Source organism: Manis pentadactyla, chromosome 6 (genome assembly GCF_030020395.1).
Source record: "Manis pentadactyla isolate mManPen7 chromosome 6, mManPen7.hap1, whole genome shotgun sequence".
NCBI lineage: Eukaryota > Metazoa > Chordata > Mammalia > Pholidota > Manidae > Manis > Manis pentadactyla.
In genome coordinates, this window is record NC_080024.1 from 65,527,509 (window position 1) to 65,540,328 (window position 12,820).

A 12,820-nucleotide genomic window follows, 5' to 3' on the forward strand; every position below is an offset into this window, starting at 1 on the left:
ACTATTGGTATCTGACTTCAGTCTGGATTTTAACAAGCCATTGTGCCTCTCTATCATGCCTACTGCGGTAGGATTGTATGGCACATGAAACTTCCACTTGATTCCCAGCTGTTGCACCCATTCCTGCAGTGCATGTCCAGTAAAACGGGTGCCCTGAACACTCTCAATTACCTTTGGTCAGCCATAGGCAACAAAGAGATGCTCCAGGCTTCTTTTGATCATCTGCTGGTCTGCACAACGGGTAGGAAAGGCAACCAGAAGTCCAGTAGCTGTGTCCACACAAGTCATGGCATACCAATATCCTTCTGACACGGGTAGAGACCCAGTATAGTCTATGTGTCACCTGATAAGGGGTATAGGCCCCTTAGCTATTGTCCCATCTTGCTGTGGAACTCGGTGTAAGTCTCTTTTGGGGCACACGACACACTCCTGCTGGGCTCTACTAACTTCCTCGAAGGTCAAAGGCAAGCCCCACTAACAGGCTACAGCCCACATTGTCTTTTGCCCCACATGCAACAAACGCTGATGTAACCATTGGGCTACATCAGAGGCAGGCTTTCCTTCTAACCAACATATCTGGGCCTATTTATCTGCTTCATCATTTCCTGGGGATGCCAGTGGCAAATGACCTGTCACATGGTATACTGTAATTATTTTAGTCTGACCACAGGCCCATAAGTCTTGTGACAATTCTTGCCCCCAAAGGGATTGGTGACCAACCAGCAACTTGGCATGGTACCAGGTTGGTAGCCACAGGGTCAAGCCCCGGTAGACAGCCCAGCTGTCAGTGCAGACAACTATAGGGGAGGGCTCCTGGCTGATCACAAGCCACAAGGCCCACAACTCTGCCCATTGGCTGCTCTTCCCCTCACCATCTTCCATCCATATTGTCTCAGTCTTAGGATGGAAAGCTACGGTCCTCCATTTTGGGGGCTGCCCATGGCTGGAGCCATCTGTGTACCATGCATCTTCAGGTATAGGGGCTCTTCCCTCCCAACAGGGACTCTCTGCTACTAATGGTTCAAAAGCAAGTTCTCTCTGCTTTTCACTAGTATATGCCACCGGCCCCATTGGAGCTCTTCACTCAAGGGGCTACTAGAGAGAGTGCTACGCTGCTGTAGGTAAGCAACCCATTTGGCTAGTGTGGGTGTTTGTGCCATACCACTCCTTGGCTTTTGGGTCCAGTCTCATACCCACTACAAGATGGGATAGGGTGTTATTACCTTTATGGGGCCATTCCAGTGATGGGTTCTATAGCCAGCAATGCATGATACACGGCAGCCAGTTGTTTTTCTACCAAAGTGTATCGTACCTCTGCCCCTTTCCAGAGTTGTGACCAGAATCCAAAGGGTTGGTGAGTTCATTCAAGCTACTGCCAGAGACCCCAGCCATAACCATTTTCAGTGACATGAACGTCCAGCTCTCAAGGCCTTGATGGGTCTATCACACTCAAGGTCTGCACGGCCTTGACTGCCCGTTTTGGTGTAGTAAAGGCAGATGTACATATCTCATCCCAGTCCCACCTGATGCCCTTTCATACCAACTGGTATAAGGGCTTCAGAATTTGTGCCAAGTGTGGGATAAACACTCTCCAGTAGCCTAGAGGATCCAGAAACTCCTGTAGCAATGCTACAGTTGTAGGGGTAGGAAAGGCCTGGACTTTGTCTATAACTGCTTCTGGTATAACTTTGGTTTTACCCGACGAGATGACCCCCAAGAATTTGACAGACAAACCAGGTCCCTGAACCTTGGTACTGTTCACAGCCCATCCTTTCTCCTGTAAATGTTGCAGCAGTCTATGTGCTGCACCTTCTAGATCTGAAAAAGAATTGGACGTGAGCATGAAATCATCAATATAATGGTAAAGCCACACCGTTGGCGGTTTCTCCCATGTACCCAAGTCCTGGGCTACAAGTCCATGACAGATGGTGGGCTGTGGAGTATCCCTGTGGAAGGACAGTGAAAGGCCATTGTCATCCTTCCCACATGAAGGCAAACTGTTCCTGACTTTCCTGCTCAATGTCAACAGAAAAGAAGGCATTAGCAAGATCTACCACATAACGATATGTTCCTAGTTCATGGCTGAGGGTATCCATCAAGGCTGCAATAGAGGGGACAGCAGCATGCATAGGGGGTATGACTTGATTCAGTTCTCTGTAATCCACAGTCATACGCCAGGAGCCATCTGGATTTTTTACTGGCCACAGTGGGGAATTGAAGGACTATGGGTGGGCTTTATAATAACCCTTTTCCAGTTCCTGGAGAGTTTCTCCAATTTCTTAATGCCCTCCAGGCAGTTTGTATTATTTGGTATTAGTCACCCTCAGAGACAGAGGCAAAGCTATGGGTGGGTGCCTAGCATGTCCCCTCAGAACTGCCTTCACCACACGTACTCTCAGTCTGAATCACCTGCAGTGGTCTGCAACCATAGACCCTGCAGGATATCAATCCCCAAAATATACTCCCCAAAATATGTATAGGAGATACATACATGGTATACTCTTTTGGGGGTAGATGCGCTATTCTCAAAGGGATTTGGGCTTTTTTCACTCTGAGAGCCTTACCCCTGTATCCATCTATGATGGTGGGGGTCCCGGGGAACCACTCAGGGTTACCATGAATCAGTGAACATTCAGCCCGTGTCCATCAGAGCCAGGACACGTTGTATGTTCACTGGGGACCAATGCATAGCTATTTGAACATGTGGCCTCTGGTCCCCCTGAGTTCCTCAGGGCAGATACCTCGACCTTCTCCTCAGCCAAACTGTGTTCCCCATTCATCTTCCTGTGTGGGCTCAAGTGAGGTTGACTCACTCTCCAGCAAGAAATCTTGCAAACACACAGGCCAGACTTGTGGCTCTGTCTCTGACCTCTGCCTCTTTGATCTTAATGGCTGGAACTGATACTCTGGTTTCAGTTGTTGCCGTAGCTCTCGTAAGATCCTATCTAACTTCCCATTTCCTTCCATCTGCTCCTGCCCGTATTAAATCACCCACACATCTGGGTCCTCATAACCCTCACAGGGCCCTTTAAATTCTTCTTGTGAGTAGCAGACCTTATTTCTTTCCATGTTCTCATTGCTTCAGCCTTTCCTAAGTCTGCTACTGTATGCGTCACCTTGCTTATGGGCTGCCCTAAGTGAGGGGAAAGAATGGCCACTAGAGACCCAGAGAGGGATGTGGGAGTCGTCTAAAGCACAATATTTCCCATTCCAGTAGTGAAAGCCTCTTCATCTGGGCCATTATTCTCTGGAGTATAGATGGCATTTCTTATGCCTAGCTCCCATAGCACCTGTTGGAGCTCAGCATATGTCTGCCATCTAGCAGGAGAAGATGGTAGATCACCCGGATTGGGTCACACAGCATGAAGTGCAGCCATAAGCCAATCAAGGAGGGGGTGATTCCCTGGGGTCTAATGTGCACTTTGTAATCACTGCCTCAAGGTGGGCTGAACTGTCAAGAAAGCCAGCTTTCCCATCTCTGATCCCGACAGAACAATTCCATCCACCCCTAAGTCCCACAGATGCAGGAGCCAAGCTGATATTGACTCAGAGGGCTTCTGCCTAAACCAGGAGCCCAAGTTCACCGGCTTAGCCTGAGTATAGGGGCTGAGCATAGAGTGCTCCACGACCTGGGGAGGGGGCTGCTCCTCTCCTTGGGGAATGTTCAGTTGCTGGGTCTTTATTTTCTTTACAACCACTGGGCAAGCTTTCAAAACAGGAGGGGTCAGTGCCTCCGGCACCACCCCTTCATCCGTCCCCAGCTCCTCCATTTCTGGGGCTGATGGCACCTTTCTCTCCCCTCCTCCGAGTGCCTCCTCTGCTACAACCTTTACCTGTTCTATTGTGCCTCGCAGCAATGCTACCTCAGTCTTCAGCAGCTCTCTTACCTTCACCTCAATGCTTCACAGCTGGCGTTCTCGTGACATCTTCGCCTGTGCTTCCCCCCTTAGGAGTTCGTCTTTTTCCTGGATGGCCTTTTCCTCCTTCAGAGCACCTGGCAGCACTGCTGTCTCATTCTGTAAGGAATCTTTTACCTCTTCAACAGCACCTTGCTGCTGGCATTCTCGTGCTGCCTCCTCTTGCATCAATGCCATTCCCTTCTTCAGGGAATCCACAGAAGTTTGCAGCTCGCGTTCTCGTGCTGCCATTTCTTGGGTCTTTTTCAGGAGCATGTCCTTCTCTTCTGTAGACTCTTTTAATACTGTGAGAAGCAGCCAACCCACAGTCCCCACTGCCTCACAGGCACTCTGTCTCTCAAAAGACCTACTTCCTATACCAAGGGCTATCCTTACTGCCTCTGGTATCACCTCCACTTGCCTCCAGTCCTGGGGTGGGGCCCAGTCCTCCAGGAGACAAGCCACCTCAGACCACATACCCATTGGGGGACAATTCACTCTCTCCCCATTCACAGGGGCAGCCCACTGAAGCACCCCTCCCATAAGGGCAGTCTTTTTCCTTCGTCAACAATGAACCCTGCTGACTTCACCAATTGTCTCGCCAATGTGTTTCAGCCCCCTGCCAGTTCACTATGGATTCAGTGTGACCAGTGAAATGGCAGAACGTTTCTTCAGTGTGAACGAGTTTATTATCTGGCTTGTTCTCCTGGTGGTAGGTTGAGCACTAGCGTCTCTGCCTCTGCCCAGAGCACTGGGCCGAGCTCTCTATATAGTGCAATAATAGCTTATTGCCTATGGGTGTGGAAGCAGTAGCTTAGCAACAAGCCAGTTACACCATCAAGTGGTTTAAGTTCAGTGAAGATCCTGGCCATAGGAACCCCAACTTCCCCACAGTAAGTCATGAAACCATAAAATCTTCGAAGAAAACACAGGCAAAAATCTCTTGAATATAAACAAGAGCAAGTTTTTCCTGAAACCATATCCTTAGGCAAGGGGTAGAAAATAGAAAATGAACAAGTGGGACTACATCAAACTAAAAAGGTCCTGTACAGCAAAGGACACCATCAGTAGAACAAAAAGGCATCCTACAGTATGGGAGAATATATTTGTAAATGATTTATTCAATAAGGGGTTAACATCCAAAATATAAAAAGAACGCACATGCCTCAACACCCAAAAAACAAATAACCCAATTAAAAAATGAGCAGAGGATCTGAACAGACACTTCTCCAAGAAAGAAACATGGATGGCTAATAGGCACATGAAAAGATGCTCCACATTGCTAATCATCAGAGAAATGCAAATTAAAACCACAATGAGATATCACCTCATACCAGTTAGGATGGCCAACATCCAAACAACAGGCAACAACAAATGCTGACGAGGAGCGGAGAAAGGGGAACCCTCCTACACTGCTAGTAGGAATGTAAACTAGCTCAACCATTGTGGAAAGCAATATAGAGGTTCCTTAAAAAACTAAACATAGAAATACCATTTGACCCAGGAATTCCACTCCTAGGAATTTACCCAAAGAAAGTAAGATCCCTGAGTCGAAAAGACATATGCACCTGTATGTTTACTGCTGCACTATTTACAATAGCCAAGATATGGAAGCAACCTAAGTGTCCATCAACAGATGAATGGATAAAGAAGAAGTGGTACAGCTCTTTGAAGAAGATGCAGTAGACGCTGTAGCGGGTCTCTGCTCTGCCTGCTCCTGCTCCTGACTCACCGCTGTTCACTCTCGCCGAGGAACAAGTCGGTCAGGAAGCCACACCACAGCCATGGCTTTTAAAGGTACTGGAAAGACACCCGTGGAACCGGAGGTGGTGATTCACCAAATTAGAATTACTCTGACCAGCCACAACGTAAAGCCTTTGGAGAAGGTATGCGCTGACTTGATAAGAGGTGTAAAGGAAAAGAACCTCAAAGCGAAAGGACCGGTTCAGATGCCTACCAAGACTCTGAGAATCACTACAAGAAAAACACCTTGTGGTGAAGGTTCGAAGACTTGGGATCGTTTTCAGATGAGGATCCACAAGCGTCTCATTGACTTGCACAGTCCTTCTAAGATTGTAAAGCAGATTACTTCCATCAGTATTGAGCCAGGAGTTGAGGTTGAAGTCAACACTGCAGATGCTTAAATCAACCTTTTTAATAAATTGGTTATCAGTTAAAGAAAAAAAAGAAGTGGTATAAACACACAATAAAATATTATTCAGCCATAAAGAGAAAAGAAATCTTACCATTGTGAAATAAGCCAAGTGGAGAGAGACAAATAACAAATGACTTTCATTCATTTATGGAGTGTAACAACAAAGCAAAACTGATAGAACAAGACAGCAGCAGACTCACAGACACCGAGAAGGGACTAGTGGTTACCAAAGGGGAGGGAAAAGGGGATTAAGGGACACTATAATTCGCAACCACAATATAGGTGGGTCTCACTAGTACAGCACTGAGAAGACCAGTATGACTCTATAGCATCTTCCTACACTGATAGACAGTGACTGCAGTAGAGAGCCTGAGGACTTGATAATATGGGTGAATCTTGAAAGCACAGTGTTGCTTACGGGAAACCATCGCAACATTGTATATCATGATACTTTAATAAAGAAATTTCAAAAATTAAAAAAATAAAAGTAACTACACATGAATTTTATGTATTTCCCTTACAGTATAGTATAGTGCTAGGAGCCCAGACTCTTGAGTCAAATTGCCTATGTTCAAATCCCAGCAAATTGTGTGATCCTGTGCAAGTTCCTTAACCAGCCTACAATCCACTTTTCTCTACTGTAAAATGAGGATAAAAATACTACCTTAAAGAGTTATTGTAAGGGTTGTAAATTGCTATTGTAAATAGCTAATAATAAATAATAGCACTTATCTCCTACTACAATTATAATGACCACAACTCTTCCTATTATTATTATTGTTACCTATACCCTACCAAAGACAGTGTTGAAGGTGAACTCTAAGGAAACCAGTTCTAAATGCAGAATTGACACGGGGTGGTGCAAAAGATGGGAAGAAAACACTGAAGACTTAATTCAAATGGTGGTGGTGAGGGTTGAGGGTAGGAAACTCTGGAATTCTAGAGTAGTGCAGTGGAATCCCTACAGAGGTGTTGGAATTCAGCTTTGGTAAAGTCTTAAAGAGCAGAGCTCTTGTTTTCATGAAATTAAAAAACAAAACTTGAATTAGCAAAAAAAGAAAAAGAAAAAATTACTTAGATTTGGGGATCAGTGTATTTGGTTTGCAGGAGAACGAACAAATCAGAAGACATTTTTAGTGTCTTTGAAGGGGAATTTCAGACTTTTTTTTTAAAAACACCTTCCAGGGGTTTCTTGGGGAAAAGAGGAGATTCATCCAATTCACCTATGCCCTCTGGGAAGCCAAACGCTAGCTTTATAATTACACTGCGTGTTAATTTAAACGCTACAGGGCACACTGTAATTTGAGTAGTCAGAAGACCACTATATCTTGGTTTTGGAAATCTCGAATCAATTTTGTCGTCTCATAGAAAGAAGGCTGAAGGCTGGATCTTAGAAGCGACCCACTGCGCAAGCCCATCATTTTAAAAATGAAAACAAGGCTCAGGGAGGTTAAATGACATGTCCAAATTCTATCGAAATTTTTTATGACCAAGCAAGCTGTGTCTAGCGAGTAACGACGTCCTGATTACAGCCAGTGAATGCTCGCTCCTACTGGCCATTAAGACGTTTACAAAAAAAAAAAAAAAAAAGTAAAAAGAAAACAAAGTAAAATAAAAAAGTTTAGAAAGGATAGGGGAGCCCGAGGGAAGTAGCCGAAGCGCTGGGCTGGAAGATGACTGTTTTGTTTGGGGGCCTGGGAGGGGCTATTGGCGCGTGCAAACCGGCACACGGCAGATCGGAGCCCAGGCGGAACTCCCAGGTCTCGCTCACAGGCACGCGGACGCACACGCTGTGTATGTACCCTGCCTCCAGGCCAGACTGCAGCCAGGGGAGCAAGAGCGAGGCGCGTCTCCCGCCGTGCGGATCCTACCTTCTCGCGCACCGCCTCGGTAGCCGTGGGCCCCAGAGCCCGAACCTGGGGTGGGCAGACGTTTGCGGGTCAGGAGTCAGGCCTGGGGGAGTCCAGAGTGAGGGCTGGGTCCGGCTGCACGCGGGTACTCGGAGTCGCCGCGTCGCCTCTGCCCGCCGGCGGCGGTCTCAGGCTGACCACCTGCGGGCAGACACCCGAGGCTCAGCTCGCGGTAGGCGCAGGGTGGGGAACCCGTAGCGCAGCGGCCGCGTCGCCAAGGAGACGAGACCGCGCGCGACCCGAGCCGGTAGTGCTGCGGGGGGAGAGGCGGAAGGGCCGAGGGGCGGGGCCAGGGGGCGGGGCGGGGGAGGAGAGCGACAGACCCAAGTCTAGGAGTGCCCGGCTGCTCCAGGGTTTCTGCTGCGCCCGGAATTGGGTGCACAAACCTTCACACGCATGTCTGCCCTCGCACCGTCTGCTTTGAGAAGGGCAGAAGGGAGGGAGATGGGAATGTCGTTGTCCATACCTGATCATATTCTTAGCGGGGAGAGGGGAAAAGGCGCGGTGACCTAGTTAGTGTTTTAAACTTGTGGAGTAAAAGAAGTACGGAGTCGGGCGAGAGGGTTGTTCCTGCACGTGGATAAACACGCCCTGCAAGACCTGGACCCCAACCTGAGGCTGCCCCGAGAAGACTGTGTGTTTCCTGTGGCTCTCTGGGCACCAGCTTCCCCAGAGAGCGGACTCGAGGGACTAGAAGCAGGCACCTCCCCAGCCCACTAGAGGCGGCTCGGTCCCGGGATGTGTGATCGGCCTCGGCGATGAGAAGCTTTCCTGCTCGAATAGTTGCTTTGGTCACAGAAGGGGATAGGGGAGCATTTCTGTCAGAAAATTCCAAGTGTCCCTCAAGCTTGGCTTCTAGCAAGGAATTACTTGTAAGTCACCAAGACCCATTTGTTTCCAGGCAACGTGTTTTGAAGGAAGCCAGTTGTTGGAATCAAATTTGGTTATTCGAATTTCATTAAGTAGCCACATGATACGAAGTACAATCCCTTTTTAAATTCTGGGGTTAGGTGCTCTCTGGGAATATGTACCTTGGTAGATGGTTGTGAGCTTCAAATGACATAGACTCTATAAAGTTCTCAAATGAAATAGAGCTTTTAGGATGCTTAAAGAATCGTAATTATTCTCCTTCTTCTTAAACTAGAACCAGCTGGCCCATTTCAGGAACCAAGAGTACAGGGAGAGTCAGTTATTTCTAAGTTCTCTTAATCATCTGCCCACATTCATTCCAAATCCTCTTGGAGTCCTGATGGTAGGAAGAAGGCAAAGGAAAAAAGCCAGAATACAAGTTTTTTAAAGAAATCAGAGGGGCGGAAGATGGCGGCGTGAGTAGAGCAGCGGAAATCTCCTCCAAAAACAACATATATCTATGAAAATATAACAAAGACAACCCTTCCTAGAATAAAGACCAGAGGACACAGGACAATATCCAGACCACATCTGCACCTGAGAGAACCCAGCGCCTCGCGAAGGGGGTAAGATACAAGCCCCGGCCCCGCGGGAACCGAGCGCCCCTCCCCCCAGCTCCCGGCGGGAGAAGAGCAGGCAGAGCGGGAGGGAGACGGAGCCCAGGACTGCCGAGCACCCAGCCCCAGCCATCCGGGCCAGAGTGCAGGGCGCTCGATACTAGGAAAACAGGGCAGCAAGAACAGTGAGCAGGCACTGGAGGCTGGGCGACAGAGGACATAAGAAAAGCGTGCGACCATTTTTTTTTGCTTTTTTGCTGTTTTGTTTTGGCGAGCGCTTTTTGGAAGTCTTAAAGGGATAGGGACCCCAATACTAGGGAAACAGGGCAGAAAGACCGGTGAGCAGAGGCCTGCGGCTGGCACCGGAGAATAAAGAAAAACGAACGACCAGCTTTTTTTTTTTTTTTAATTAAAAAAATTTTTTTTTCTTTTTTTTTTTTTGGTGGGCGTTGTTTTGTTTTGGCGGGTGCTTTTTGGAAGTCTTAAAGGGGCAGGGCAGGTCACTTAATCCAGAGGTAGGGAATCCGGGATCTCTGGGAACCCTAACCCCTGGGCTGCAGGGAGCAGGGAGGCCCCTTAGGAAGATAAATAGCCTCCCAGCAGCTCCAGCTCCAACGCGACTCCACCATTTTGGAGTAGCTGCCTGAGCCAGGCCACGCCCACAGCAACAGCAGAGATTAACTCCATAGCAGCCGGGCAGGAAGCAGAAACCCTGTCTGAGCGCAGCTGCGCAGCACAAGCCACTAGAGGTCGCTGTTCTCCCAGGAGAGGAGGGCCACAAACCAACAAGAAAGGAAGTCCTTCCAGCCGTCACTCGTCCCAGTTCTGCAGACTATTCCTATCACCATGAAAAGGCAAAGCTACAGGCAGACAAAGATCACAGAGACAACACCAGAGAAGGAGACAGACCTAACAGTCTCCCTGAAAAAGAATTCAAAATAAGAATCATAAACATGCTGACAGAGATGCAGAGAAATACGCAAGAGAAATGGGATGAAATCCGGAAGGAGATCACAGATGCCAGAAAGGAGATCGCAGAAATGAAACAAACTCTGGAAGGGTTTATAAGCAGAATGGATAGAATGCAAGAGGCCATTGATGGAATTGAAATCAGAGAACAGGAACGCATAGAAGCTGACATAGAGAGAGACAAAAGGATCTCCAGGAATGAAACAGTATTAAGAGAACTGTGTGACCAATTCAAAAGGAACAATATCCGTATTATAGGGGTCCCAGAAGAAGAAGAGAGAGGAAAAGAGATGGAAAGTATCTTAGAAGAAATAATTGCTGAAAACTTCCCCACACTGGGGGAGGAAGTAATCGAACAGACCACGGAAATACACAGAACCCCCAACAGAAAGGATCCAAGGAGGACGACACCAAGACACATAATAATTAAAATGGCAAAGATCAAGGACAAGGAAAGAGTGTTAAAGGCAGCTAGAGAGAAAAAGGTCACCTATAAAGGGAAACCCATCAGGCTAACGTCAGATTTCTCAACAGAAACTCTACAGGCCAGAAGAGAATGGCATGATATATTTAATACAACGAAACAGAAGGGCCTTGAACCAAGGATACTGTATCCAGCACGACTATCATTCAAATATGACGGTGGGATTAAACAATTCCCAGACAAACAAAAGCTGAGGGAATTTGCTTTCCACAAACCACCTCTACAGAACATCTTACAGGGACTGCTCTAGATGGGAGCACTCCTAGAAAGAGCACAGCACAAAACACCCAACATATGAAGAATCGAGGAGGAGGAACAAGAAGGGAGAGAAGAAAAGAATCTCCAGACAGTGTATATAACAGCTCAATAAGCGAGCTAAGTTAGGCAGTAAGATACTAAAGAGGCTAACCTTGAACCTTTGGTAACCAAGAATTTAAAGCCTGCAATGGCAATAAGTACATATCTTTCAATAGTCACCCTAAATGTTAATGGGTTGAATGCACCAATCAAAAGACACAGAGTAACAGAATGGATAAAAAAGCAAGACCCATCTATATGCTGCTTACAAGAAACTCACCTCAAACCCAAAGACATGTACAGACTAAAAGTCAAGGGATGGAAAAACATATTTCAAGCAAACAACAGTGAGAAGAAAGCATGGGTTGCAGTACTAATATCAGACAAAATAGACTTCAAAACAAAGAAAGTAACAAGAGATAAAGAAGGACACTACATAATGATAAAGGGCTCAGTCAAACAAGAGGATATAACCATTCTAAATATATATGCACCCAACACAGGAGCACCAGCATATGTGAAACAAATACTAACAGAACTAAAGGGGGATATAGACTGCAATGCATTCATTCTAGGAGACTTCAACACACCACTCACCCCAAAGGATAGATCCACTGGGCAGAAAATAAGTAAGGACACGGAAGCACTGAACAACACAGTAGAGCAGATGGACCTAATAGACATCTATAGAACTCTACATCCAAAAGCAGCGGGATATATATTCTTCTCAAGTGCACATGGAACATTCTCCAGAATAGACCACATACTAGGCCACAAAAAGAGCCTCAGAAAATTCCAAAAGATTGAAATCCTACCAACCAACTTTTCAGACCACAAAGGCATAAAACTAGAAATAAACTGTACAAAGAAAGCAAAGAGGCTCACAAACACATGGAGGCTCAACAACACGCTCCTAAATAATCAGTGGATCAATGACCAAATCAAAATGGAGATCCAGCAATATATGGAAACAAATGACAACAACAACACTAAGCCCCAACTTCTGTGGGACACAGCAAAAGCAGTCTTAAGAGGAAAGTATATAGCAATCCAAGCATATTTAAAAAAGGAAGAGCAATCCCAAATGAATGGTCTAATGTCACAATTATCGAAATTGTAAAAAGAAGAACAGATGAGGCCTAAGGTCAGCAGAAGGAGGGACATAATAAAGATCAGAGAAGAAATAAATAAAATTGAGAAGAATAAAACAATAGCAAAAATCAATGAAACCAAGAGCTGGTTCTTCGAGAAAATAAACAAAATAGATAAGCCTCTAGCCAGACTTATTAAGAAGAAAAGACAGTCAACAGAAATCAAGAGTATCAGAAACGAGAAAGGAAAAATCACGACGGACCCCACGGAAATGCAAAGAATTATTGGAGACTACTATGAAAACCTATATGCTAACAAGCTGGGAAACTTAGGAGAAATGGACAACTTCCTAGAAAAATACAACCTTCCAAGATTGACCCAGGAAGAAACAGAAAATCTAAACAGACCAATTACCAGCAACGAAATTGATGCGGTAATCAAAAAACTACCAAAGAACAAAACCCCCGGGCCAGATGGATTTACCTCGGAATTTTATCAGACATACAGGGAAGACATAATACCCATTCTCCTAAGACTTTTCCAAAAAATAG

General features: G+C 46.3%; 2 protein-coding genes across 5 annotated transcripts in view; one reads left to right on the forward strand and one right to left on the reverse strand.

Annotated features, from left to right (window-relative positions):
• The window catches only part of ERICH2 (glutamate rich 2), an 89,925-nt gene extending 81,691 nt beyond the window's left edge, over positions 1 to 8,234 (reverse strand). For all 4 annotated transcript variants that reach the window (XM_057503921.1, XM_057503922.1, XM_036888098.2 and 1 more), the window contains exon 1: positions 7,923 to 8,234. The gene's annotated coding sequence lies outside the window, so the exon portion shown is untranslated. The remainder of the gene's footprint in view (positions 1 to 7,922) is intronic.
• Positions 5,573 to 6,086, forward strand: LOC118913820 (40S ribosomal protein S20-like). The gene has a single exon (XM_036888102.2). It carries the CDS (start codon positions 5,681 to 5,683, stop codon positions 6,038 to 6,040), a length of 360 nt encoding a protein of 119 aa, XP_036743997.1. The 5' UTR covers positions 5,573 to 5,680; the 3' UTR covers positions 6,041 to 6,086.
• Positions 8,235 to 12,820: the final 4,586 nt, after the last annotated feature.

What these genes read in the sequence shown, in the direction of transcription:
- LOC118913820 (XM_036888102.2), top strand. Translation starts at nt 5,681, where the DNA reads ATGGCTTTTAAAGGTACTGGAAAGACACCCGTGGAACCGGAGGTGGTG.